Below are 12323 nucleotides of genomic sequence, written 5' to 3'. Positions count from 1 at the left end.
CAGATTTTTCAACAATCGTTCGTCACGGCACGTGCAAATTTCCGCGTGGAATGCGTTCGGCGCGTGCCAGTCACGTGATCGCTCTCGTTCGCCTCCAGTTGGCGCGCGGCGGGATGGTGGGAGGCGGGGGCTGGGAGGGGGGGGGGAGGGCAAAAGAGAATCTCAGAATGGCAATGCTGTTTGCGGTTTGACGCAGGGGCCCGGGAACGATTTTCAAGTTGGGGGGGGGGGCGAGCCTAAAATGCCTGACATGATGCATATGAAACAGTGGCGTAGTTAGGGGTCTAAGGGGACACGTACCCCCCCCCCCCCCCATCGGGATAAAATGGACCCTCGGGTCCGAGGGGCCCTGCGGCGCCATTTGACCGCTGAGGGTTAACGATGGCCATATTTCTACTCAGCAGGGCCCCATGTGGCTCGTTAGAGCACCTCATGGGCCCTAAATAGCCACACTAAGATCTCCATAAGGGTCCCACGCCGGCTTCTGAGGGCCTCTTGCGGCTTTTAAGGGCACCTTGGTGGTCTCCAAAGGCCCGTTACTGACCTCTGAGAGGTCTTACCGGCCTATGAGGGGCCAGTTCTAGGGGCATTTCCCGCCTGTGATGGTCCCACACTTATTTTTCTGAGGGTCCCATAACGGCAACTGTGGGACCCTCGTCGGCGCCTTTGAGGACACCGGTGTCTCAAGGTTTTAGGGTTTCACACCCCCAACTCTGAGTGCCTACACCAGCGCCTATTCAAGCCCTATATTGGCGGCTCTGAGGACCCAACCAACACCTGTGCATCTAAAGGCCACCCACTGGTGACTTTTGAGGGCCCCACACCGGTGACTGAGGGCCCCACCGGCGTCTGACAGTACCATGCCGGTCTCTAAGGACCCCACAGGACTTCTCCTGCCGGCCTAAGGACCCCTTGCCGGTCGCTGAGATCCCCTGCCGGCTTGTAGAGAGTTCGCGTCAGCAGCTCTAAAGGCCCCACACCCGTCTGTAACGGCTCCACACCAGCGTCTATGAGGGCCCACAGCAACGCCTGTAAGGACCCTCATCGGCGCCTCTGAGAGAATCACACTAGCACCTCTGAGCGCCCACACCGGCACCTGCATGGCGGCCCCACACCGGTGCCTCTAAAGGCCCCTTACCGGCGGCTCTGAGGGCACTACGCCGGTGATTCTGAGGGTGCTACCGATAGCCGAAGGCACTTGACAAGCCCTTAGTGTCGCTGAGCTTTAATCCCATACCGGCCCTCCGAGGGCGCCACGTCAGTGCACTCATTGCTCCACACCCCTCCATCACACCCGGAACGGGTAAACTGTGTTATACCCATAGCAACGATTTTACCACCCTTGTACGTTATGTATTTCTAAAAGTTGACTCAAGCTGGTGCAGTATACAATCTGGCCTGCCAAATTTATGGCCACGGTCAGGCCCAAATCAAAGCGGGATGACAATAGCAGATGTTGTCAAATCGATACTGTATCAGCAGAAACCATTCAGATGGCAAGGAAAATGCCGTGTGTTGATGTGTAGATGTATAAAGGAAACAAGAAGGAAAGAAGTCCGGAAAAGGGAGAAAAGATCTTTTCTCGCTGCCTCAAAGTTGAGGGGGCGCCGCCCCCTCGGCTCCCAAGTTGGGGGGGCAAGCGCCCCCGCTGCCCCCCCTGTTCCCGGGTCTATGGACTTTGACGGGTTTCCCGTATCCTTAGATAAAAAGAAGTTTCTATGCCCCTATCGTTATAGAAAAGCAGGAACGGTATTCCATTATTCCGCCAGACCGTAATCGTACCTATACCTAACTATAAAAACGTCGTATTTTGAGCCTCGGATTTCACGACATGGGAAACAGAGATTTTTTAACATATTATTCAGAAGTCATTCTTGTCATGTTATGCAGCGCTATGGCCACCACCATCCAGCTTATGCAAACATATTGAAATAATAAAATAGAAAGTCACAGCCTCGCACAAGCACAATATACCTAACTCCAACGGTGAACGGAACATTCCCCTTCCCTGGCTGGCTCAGAACACAACTGTGATCCTCCAGTAGGGGAGAGTGGGGTAAGATGCCCAGGGTGGGAAAGACGCCCCACCCCCTCTAGCGACGAAACAAAGAATCGGACCTGGAAATTAATGTTCTTAGCGTAAAGCGGAACCCTGCCTTGTTAACGGCACAAAAAAAATTGCGAAGCTCAGTTGGGCAACGGCTGTCTGATGACTGCATGTTTTTTATTTGCTGCTTTCAAAAAATATGTTGGTGTCAGAACATTGTAAATATCCAAGAAGGTAAATAATTTTTGCGTCCCTTGCTATAGTCGTGATACATTAGCATGCGTGTACTGTGTCCCAAACAGTTTGTTTCATGGTGTAGTTTTATGGCTAACAAATTGTACTGATTTAATGTTACTTCGGTACCTTGGGGTAAGATGCCCCCTGTCCTGATGGGGAAAGACGCCCCCCTTGAAATCCGTAGGCTGTCCTTCAAACAGCCCGTCAAATCATTTATTACATACTTGTGATGTAGACAAAAGCCGAACTGGGACTATTGAGAGTCCAGTACGGTCGGGTGCTCCCCATGCCGGTCTCTCGACCCACATAGCGACTTTTTGGGCGGCATCTGACTCTGAGAGCCCTCATGACGGCCTCTGTGGGCCCAATTATTGGCTCCAGGGCCCATCACGACATCCTTTGAGGGCTCCCACGTTGTCCCCACGGGCCGCACTGGCATCGGAGGTCCCCACGATGGGCTCGAGGGCCCTCAAGCATCATGAAGACCTATAAGAGCCCCACAGTGGTCTCCGAACGCCACCACGGAGGCTTGTTTGGCCGCGCTGGACTATGATGGCCCTAACGATGACCTCTGAAGCCCCTTACGACTACTTTTGAGGGCCCTTATGATGACGTTTGGTGTCTATTGCAGGCTCGAAGGGACTACTGATTCGTTCAGGCGATTCACGTGCCCATTTATGTCACTTATAGTGCAGGGGGCATCTTTCCCAACGTCAGGGGGCGTCTTTCCCACCCTGTGGGGTAAGATGCCCCCTTTCACTTCTTCAGGAAAATGCTTAATAGCAAAAAAAGTAATAATATTTCAGGCACGAATGACGAAAGTGTGATATTTTTTGAGAAAAATGATGCCGGCTTCCGTTGAAACTCCAAGTTTTTGCTTTCCCATCGTCATTTTCGAATAATATATGACATAGTAAAACCCTGGGCATCTTTCCCCACTCTCCCCTAACTTGTTTACATAGGGTTTGTTGCAAGCTTATATCTCCGTCCGTGATGTTGCAAAAGATGCCAATGGTGCTTAACAATTGACAAATGATCCCCTCTAAATATTTGAAGACCACTGCATCGAAATTATCGCCAAATAAACGAGCTAGAGCCTCGTCAAAATGCTATATATGTAAATGCGACTAGTGCCATGGCTCGTGACTCGTGCCGGAAGCCCGGCGGTCACCTTTTTGTCCAGCTCGGTAACGACAGCTCGTTCACTGCGCTCGGTCCGCTGCCGCGGCGGCGTCCCGTTACTAGCGGCCCGCGCCGGCCGCCGGCCGCCCCAGGCGCCGTGCGAAGGAGGCGCGGCGCGAAACGACCGGGCCAGCGCCGCGTACCGACCCGGCAGCAGAAACGGTCCGGCCGCCGACCGGTGGAGGGGTGTTACGCGGCAGTGCGGCGGGAAGGAGTGTGTATGTGGGACGAACGGTGACCGGTCGGGGTCAGCAGTGGCACCCTGGGAACGTTCCAGCCGTGCGATGGCTGTCGGGCGGCCGGCAGTGCGCGCGCGCTGTCCAGACCGACGGACGTTGTTAGTGTTGGTGTTACTGCTCGTCGGATACATGGCGCTGTTTTCTCGACAGCCGACCGACCCGACAGTCGCCACCGCCCCGAACCCCGAGTTCCTGGCACTGTTTGACCTGGAGCCGGCCGAGTGGCCGAGTGGTGGCCTGTCCGCGCCGGTGGACTCGCCGTGCGCGGCCGCCGCCCAGCTGGCAGAGCTCACCGGCGGTCAGGGACCGCGGCTGGATGGCTGTGACTGTGACCCTGTCTGTGACGAGCACTGTGAGTGCGCCGGCCGCACCGAGGAGCAGTGTGTGGCCGACAGGACGGCCGACTCGCGCGCCGGGCCCCGCTGCGCGGAGGCCGAGCACCACGGCCCCGGACAGAGGCTCGTGTCGTACTCGCTGTTCCAGGCGGATGGCGGGGGAGCGACAACCGCTGCCGACAACCAGACGGACCGGGATGGATGGGGGTGGCTCCTCCAGGTGAGCACTACGCGGGGAGGGATGTCGAAACCGATCGGAACGGCTGGGGATGGCTTCGCGATCTCCACGGCAGAATTACACCGGGAAGGGGTATCTACTATCTACTATCTACAAACCGACCTGAACGGCTGGGGATGGCTTCCCCGGGGTCCGAATTACACGAGGAGGTGTAGTTAGGCCGATTGGGACGGCTGGGGATGGCTCCTACAGGCTACAGGTCAGCACCACAGGGAAGGGATTACGCGGGTGAGGATGGCTCCTCCAGGTCGGAATTACACGGGAAAGGGCGGAATTACACCTATCTATGGACGGACCGGGACAGCTAGGGATGACTCCTACAGGTCAGAATCACACCGGGGAGGGTTAGCTTCATCTACAGACCGACCGGGACGGCTGGGGTGGGGATGGCTCCTCCAGGTCAGTATTACCTACACCGGGGAGGGATAATTAGACCGACCGGGACGGCTGGGGATGGCTCCTCCAGATTAGTAACACCTTTTTTATCAAATAAAATGAATGTTTTCTGTGCTCAAAATCATATTCAGCAGACAATGGAGGTCAACGCAGCGGTGTGCATCCCGCTGCAAAGCGACTGAAGGTATAGGTGACCTCTTCCCTCCCCTATCCCGCATCCGTGCCAGGGCTATAACTTATAAGTGTGTCCCCCCCCCCTCGGTAGAGATTAGAAGTGTGACCCTCCTATCTCTTGCACAGGGTTTGAAGAGGAACGCGGCGCTGTCGATCCTGCTGTACCGCGGCTGGAGGATCCGCGTGTACCACGACACGGCGCCCGGCAGTGCGCGACGCGCCCGGCTCGCGGCCACAGCCTGTCAGTTCGACCACATCGACCTGTGCTTCGTCTCACCGGCGGATGGCGATAGTAAAGGTCAGTAGCGGCGCCGGCTTGGCGCCGGCTAGGGCGGTGTTTCACTGCCGCTGCTAGCGCACTGCTACCACGCTCCCAGCGCAGTTCGCGAGCTGACGTCATAGTCTGTGGTCGAGTCACTCAATGATGGAGCGTCCGAGTTTGTTGATGTCTCCATGGAAACCGAATTTGCCACGTAAGCTGGCAGCGTGCTAGCAGCGCCCGTGAGAAGGGGCCTAGGATTCGGCCGGGTCACAACCGTCACAGGGGAACCCGTGACCGTGACCTCGTGTTCAAAGTTAAGGTCAGCTGGAAAAGGACCGGCCGGATCACCATCACAGGTGTTTACGAGTATGTCTACCTAGCAGTGACCTCGTGCAGGTGAACAAGGTTTATTCAGCGGATCACAGCCGCCGTGGGTGGGGGTTATGGCCGTTTAACGAGGTAGTGAGACCGGCTCGCGAGTTACCTAAGTGTGGAACTACAAGTCGATTCTAGGGCTCTGATTGGTGACTTTGGTCGGGGGATGACGCTTATAGCATGACGTCACTCGCGTACTTGGCCAGACCAACGGCGCGGCGCAGGCGCGCCGAGCCAACCCAGAGGCTCTCAAACTCAATTGTACAGATCCTGCGCATTGAATGGCGAAACTTCGGCGAGTTCGCTTGAGTTTGAAAGCCCCTGCCAGAGAACTGGAGACGGCCGGAGTATTTGCTGGACAGTGGGCAGCGCAGATGGCGATTGACGGTGCCAAAAAGATGATAGGGAAAAAGGGGTTGAGACTTGAGCAGTGAATTATAAGCCTGTTGCATAGCTGAGTGGTAAATTGTAAAATACTTAAGGTGTAAGGAGATGCAGTGTAGTTTAGCCGACTCAGGGGAATTCTGCCGAGTTATGTAAGGCGGAAGGGTCGCAACTCGCAAGTCGTTTGTTTACATGATTGCCTGATTAAAATGTAAAGCGTACCTAATGTTTAGTTGATAATACAGCGAGGTTGGGCATCTGCTCAATCCATTTCTTCTCTGCAATAGTGCACTCGCCACTGTAATTTATTGTAAGAGGCACTGGGCTGCGCCGCCTGTTAATTATTCCGAAACCACCAGTGAATTGTTACAGTCACTCCGACAACAATACGAATCGTTCAGTCGTGCGCTGGGGGTCCGCCAAGTTTGAGTGTGCTGCAGAATGCAGACTGGACCGCCGAGAATATAACACTTCCGTCTCCCTGGGCGAGCGGCGCATTGGAGCCGAAGGAAACTGCTTCAGTTTCTTTGTGGGGAAGATACCCATGTTTGAAAATTATGTTCTGGAATGATGCGATAAGGAAAAGGACGGTTTCTTGAATTGAGGGCTGTGGAGAAGAAGCAGATTTTCTCAATTTGCTACCCGATACAACGCGAAAAGACGCAAATGTTGCACATTGGGCTTAATAAGTCTAATAAAAGATAAGGGACTTCGTGAATCATGCCTAACTGACCGCGACCCAGTTATTTGCCACTGCAGGTAGGTACACTCGGGGGCAGATTGATGTTCTACAACTCTTTATCCACCGGGTTCCTATGGCTCAGCATTGGCAGCAGCCGCCTGGTACCGGTAGACTGTGCCGCTTCACTAACTTGACAAGCGGCACAGCCTACCCACACCGTATGCCACCGGTCTGGGTCGGTGGCTGGAAGGCGATGTGGGCCGCCTGTGACGTCAGCGCAGCGGTGAGGGCCGAGCCCGGAGGCATGGCTCGGGTCGGCGCGGCGTGGCGGCTGGCGAGGGCTGGGGAGTGCGGTGCAGGGTGGGAGCACGGACCATCGCGCGGCTGAGCGAGTGTAGCTAACTTTCGCGTCTCAAGGCGCTAATTATTCTAACTAACAATTGTGCTAAAGCAGTTGTTAAAATGTCCTATCCCCAAGACAGCGCCCATCATCATACTTGCCATGCACATTACGGCACACTTAAACGTAGCATTGGGACAGCCGATAAAATTTATATCACACGTGCATCGAGTTGCGGAGCTACATTGTTTTTTAACAGATAAGTATTAAGGCCTTGATTGAGCTATTTGGTGTCTATTATTTCGCACAGCAATCGTCCAGACACGTGGGAACTGGGGTTTTTGGATAGCGCGGCGTCCCAACTTTAAGCAACTCTTACTGTTCCTCTAATGTGTGGTCGCAGCCACCAATAGCCGTTCCATCTAAAAACAAATAAGTCACGCACCTGGGACGGTTCGAACCGGGTTTCTCCAACCGGTCACCCTACGACGCTAGCGTGTATCCACTGAGCTGCCGAAACCAGCGACCATGTGCCGCGGTCAAACGCGATCAAATGTCACAATACTGTCATTGGCGGTCAGCGGGTGAATGTCATTTTGTTTTGTGCAGACGAGGACCATTCTCGGTAGCTCAGTGGATGAAAGCTCGTTTCGGGAATTGGCCGGTGGGAGAAGCCCGGTTCGAACCCCCCTGAGTGGCCGGCTTTTTGGCTCCTAGTTGGAACGGTTTGCTATTGGGGGCTGCGACCACATATAAGAGCAACAGTAATAATCGCTTTAAATTGGGGCGTTGACTGCGGCGCTACTCATAACCCTCAGTTCCCACGTCTCTGGACGATTGCCGTACGAAACAATAGACACCAATTTGCTCAATCAAGGTCTTAATACTAATATGCTATACAAAATATAGCTCCGCACCTCGATGCACGAGTGACATAAGTTCTATCGGCTGTCCTATTGCCACGCTTAAGTGTGTGGTAATGTGCATTGCAAGTATGATGATAGGCGCTGTCTTGGGGATAGGACATTTTAACAACTGTTTTAGCACAATTGTTAGGTAGAATAATTGGCGCCTTGAGACGCGAAAGTTAACTACACTCGCTCAGCCGCGCGATGTCCGTGCTCCCACCCCACCTCACTCCCCAGCCCTCGCCAGCCGCCGCGCCGCGCCGACCCGAGCCATGCCTCCGGGCTCGGCCCTCACCGCTACGCTGACGTCACAGGCGGCCCACATCGCCTTCCAGCCACCGACCCAGACCGGTGTCATACGGGTGGGTAGGCTGTGCCGCTTGACAAGTAAGTGAAGCGGCACAGTCTACCGGTACCAGGCGGCTGCTGCCAATGCTGAGCCATAGGAACCCGGTGGATAAAGAGTTGTGGAACATCAATCTGCCCCCGAGTGTACTAGGTAGGTAGATACTCATTTGTAAACAGAGCGTTCCGCCAACCCTCGCCAGAAATTCAATCAGCAGTTGCTTATCTTAAAACGTTTGAGTGCACCTAACAACCTTTAAAAATGACGTCCTCCCTTTCAATGGTTCGTTCGAAGACACAAAGCCAGAATCAGCCAAGCAATATCGGAATCCATTGCGCAGTGTGTCGACTGTCGGATGTGCCCATCCACATAGCATAGCACACACTGCTAAATGCAGGTACGCTCACCTACACATTAGGTATTCGAAGGACTTGATAGCTCATACACATGGAAGAAACGCATGAAATGTGATTAATAGCTGCAGCAGAAGTTTGGCGTCCGATGACTCTTCGCCAAGTTAAGACCATGCCAAAATCTCGGCCAGTCTCCCGCCGCGCCGGCACTGGCCGTGGTGTGACGTCATCCGGCCGGCTGGGCGCTGGGTAGTTCCACACTTAGGTAACTCGCGACCGGCTCATGCTACCATGTGTTTGTCTAACGGTGTTACGGCCAGTCAGTCACCGTGAGGTTACGGCCGGCTGACACGGGAGTGACATTGGTTGGGTCACCGTCAGACAAACCATGAACACATCCACTTGCGCGAGGTTACAATCGGTGGTAAAATATAATTAAGTCGTTCGTATGCGTTCGAGCATGTTGAAGCATCGTATACGTAAACGTGTTTAGATTAGGAATTAGGATACAGGCTGCAGAGCTCATCAAGCAGTTGCAGATCTAACAATTTTTCCGTGTCTCTCCCTCAGGAGTATACCGCGGGGCGCTGTGGCGGTTCCTGCCACTCTCCGACCCGCTGGTGGATACATTCGTCAGCCGGGACCTGGACTCTCGTATCTCCAACCGGGAGGCGGCCGCCGTCCACCAGTGGCTCGCCTCCAACCGAACCTTCCACATCATGAGGGACCACTGGGACCATTTGGTGAGTGAGACCACAGGCTTCCGGCGGCTCCGGCCAAGCGCCGACATACCGGGGAAAGCGACCCGATTCCTTTATCTCCGACAACGCCATTTCGTTACGCACATTTTCCAGCTTCAGGTTCGGTCTCATCTGATTGTTATAGCCAGTGATTTACGGGAGGAAAGTACAAGCGGTACACATTTCAAGTTTCACTCTCCGTGAATTGGTTTTGGGAAACTTCAAGCTTCCATTAGAAACTTTTGATAATGGCATCAGAGAACAGCATCATTCGATTGCGCCCTGAGCCTTAGAGAGCATTGAGAGTCTTGGACTATCATATAAGTCGACACATTTTAGCTAACGTCTCGTACTGACATCGAAGTCGGGTGAAAACAGTGGTCTCAAATGACAAATCCATTGGTACAAAACCAAACTGGGAAAGACGAGTGAGCTACCCGCTATATCCATGGCTCCTCGGCAGGAGACAAGTCCCTTTTGCCGTATCCAAGTTACCTTCACTGAAGTAATAATGTCATCAACGCATAAAACGTAGAGAGGCTGTCTGATACAGAGAAGCATGGCGACAGGAGCCCACCGATTCACGAATTTGGCAGTCCACATCAATGACGAGAGGTTAGTGCACTCGGATTACGCAGACGCAGAGCGCATTGGAAATATAATTCCCAGATCAACGTATTTGTGTGTTACATGGTAGAGAATAGAGATTATGACCAGCCCGGCGGACAGCCCGCTCACCATCCCCTATTGTCTCGCTAACCCGTTACTGTCCCTCTACCTCACAGATCACCGTGCCGGGCGGCCTGTGGGGCGCGCGGCCGGCGCTGCGCCGCCAGCTGGCCGACAAGCTCGGCACCCAGCTCAACAAGTGGATGGCACACCCGGGCCATAAGAACTGGGACCAGCGAGCGCTTCATTCGGTCGTCTGGTTTCACGCTGCAGGTCAGGGACAGCTCGTGTAGTGTAGCTGTCTGTCATGTCTGCGATGTCGGATATACCGTTCGTGTCCTGGCTGGAAAGTCACGGTGTCAGTCTGTGTGTAACCGTGACCATTCGTGATCGCACCGTGTCCTTCCGTGACCGTCCCCGCCGTGAGCACGTCCACTATGCGTATCCATCAATGGTATTCGTGACCATGCCGTGACCGTCCCTGTCCATGCCGTGACCGTACACACTGTCCGTGATCGTGTCTTGTCAGTACCGTGACCGTGCCGTGACCACCCGTGACCGTGCCCATCTCCGTGTGTCGCCAGTGGACTCTGTGCAGCACGACAGCTACACCTGCCAGCGGTTCCCGGGCTACACGGTTCCGTTCCCGACTCGGCGGCGTAACGACACCACCCAGTACCTGGGTCAGGTGATACGGCCTCCCGAGGGGTCCGGCGCCCCCGCACCGGCCGAGAAACTGCTCAAATGTCCGCCCCAGTGCCGGCCGCGCGAGCACCAGGACTGGGAGTACTGCTGAGTCAGTGCAGAGGGGGGCCGAGTCACTGAGAGGCTGTCGAGTCATCGCGGGTACTGCCGGGATACTGAGACCGTGGAACTGTGTGTGTGGCACTGCCGTGACCGCAGACAGCGCCACAGGAAGGCGCAGGTAAGCGCAGAGCGAATACGGGGGAACTCATTCACATGCCGAAGGTGGGGAGAGGAACAGAAGGCCAGGATGCACGGTGAGACGCTTCGGTGACACGCAAAATTGATATATCGAGCACAAACGAAGTGCAAGAAGCCACGGGAACGAGAAGAGAAACATGTCGAATACGATACGAAAAACATCGTATCTAAAAATTTTAAATACTCAGGGACTGTGTACCTCAAAGATAGAAACAGCATCCATGACTCGCTATTGTAAACGACCACGTAAAAGATATATTGCTTAAGCTGCCCCTCCTCGGCATGTGCTTATTATTCTGCCGCTCTTCATCAGAAGCATTACAATGGGACGCCCTGCCTGAACTGTCAGTCCACAGAGGGACGCCACTGCCTTCCAATGTATCAGTGACCTCTTTCGAAAATAGGACGACATAACCACAGATAAAACCGGACGACACAGAACCGTTATCCGACAGAGCCGCCTAATAGCTCAGCCCGTCCGAGTCATGGGACCTCTATGATAATTCGGTTCCAGGGATATCGGGTAGTGCCTTATTCATATTCTGGATAGCGGAGCGAATGGTCTGGCCTATAGTCTCGGATGGTCGGTACGAATGATAAAATTCGTACACTGGGTGGAAGAAATATGGCAGTCCGGAGAACCAGTCGTCGTTCTCAATTCAATCGTATATTTGTAATGACACATATTTACGAATGCATATTTCTTACCAGGGTACTGCAACCCATTTTCTTGATGTTTTAATTGGGAGGCTCAGTGCCAGGGATTCAGTGTGCAAAGTTGAATCGACATTGTCGAATGGCATTATCGCTAAAGTTTGTATAATCAAAAGCCAGCTTTGATAACAAATGGTACGCGAGAGCACGGTTGTGATGTTTTGATGATGACTCCGTTTGCCATTTCGCCAGTTTTTTTTTATGTTACTTCAAATCATTTCGTTACGCATGATTTCGTCCTACGTGTATTTTCCCCGACTCAGTGTACAGCCCTCTGCAAACTGCGTGGTAGGAATTCTTTTTTCGACAAAAACGAGAATAATGCGAATACTATGCTATCGGTCATTCGCAAATCGTAACAGCAATACGCGCGAGACTCCGCACCTTAGATTGGCATAATCACCGTATTCATTTTCCATCTAGTTCGGCAACAAAACCCAGAAGTTTATATTTGCCCCCAAAACAAACTTTTGCATTTTGTTGCCACAGAAGGCGTATACTTTGTTTAGTGATACACCTAATCGAAGAAGTGGAGCATGGCGCATCTATTTGCAGTGAGTTCTGACCGACTGATAGCATAGCCTCTGAGTTATTATCGGTTTTGTCGAAAAAAGAATACCTACCACGCAGTCGCAGTCTGCTGAGGGCTGTACATACATACCAAGGTGTTTAGTGAAGCGATACAATGTCTGATGAGATGGTGTTTTCGTGCACAATAAAGGGTTCAAAGTCCTTTCATTGCAAATTGTTCACATGT

The 12323-nt window shown here is 53.4% G+C and overlaps 1 protein-coding gene across 1 annotated transcript; it reads left to right on the top strand.

Annotated features, from left to right (window-relative positions):
• Positions 1–3627: 3627 nt before the first annotated feature.
• Positions 3628–12302, top strand: LOC122377647. Its single transcript, XM_043357932.1, has 5 exons — positions 3628–4260; positions 4975–5146; positions 9069–9241; positions 10024–10180; positions 10492–12302. Exons 1-5 carry the CDS (start codon positions 3751–3753, stop codon positions 10701–10703), a joined length of 1224 nt encoding a protein of 407 aa, XP_043213867.1. The 5' UTR covers positions 3628–3750; the 3' UTR covers positions 10704–12302.
• Positions 12303–12323: the final 21 nt, after the last annotated feature.

Source organism: Amphibalanus amphitrite, unplaced genomic scaffold (assembly GCF_019059575.1).
Source record: "Amphibalanus amphitrite isolate SeventyFive unplaced genomic scaffold, NRLGWU_Aamphi_draft 000048F_arrow, whole genome shotgun sequence".
Lineage (NCBI taxonomy): Eukaryota > Metazoa > Arthropoda > Thecostraca > Balanomorpha > Balanidae > Amphibalanus > Amphibalanus amphitrite.
This window is presented reverse-complemented; position numbering and strand designations above follow the sequence as displayed.

Excerpts from the sequence above, each read along its gene's own strand:
- LOC122377647 (XM_043357932.1), top strand. The coding sequence starts at position 3,751 with ATGGCTGTCGGGCGGCCGGCAGTGCGCGCGCGCTGTCCAGACCGACGG. Across the intron at positions 4,261-4,974 it reads GATGGGGGTGGCTCCTCCAG|GGTTTGAAGAGGAACGCGGC; the intron begins GTGAGCACTACG and ends TCTCTTGCACAG. Across the intron at positions 5,147-9,068 it reads GGCGGATGGCGATAGTAAAG|GAGTATACCGCGGGGCGCTG; the intron begins GTCAGTAGCGGC and ends TCTCTCCCTCAG.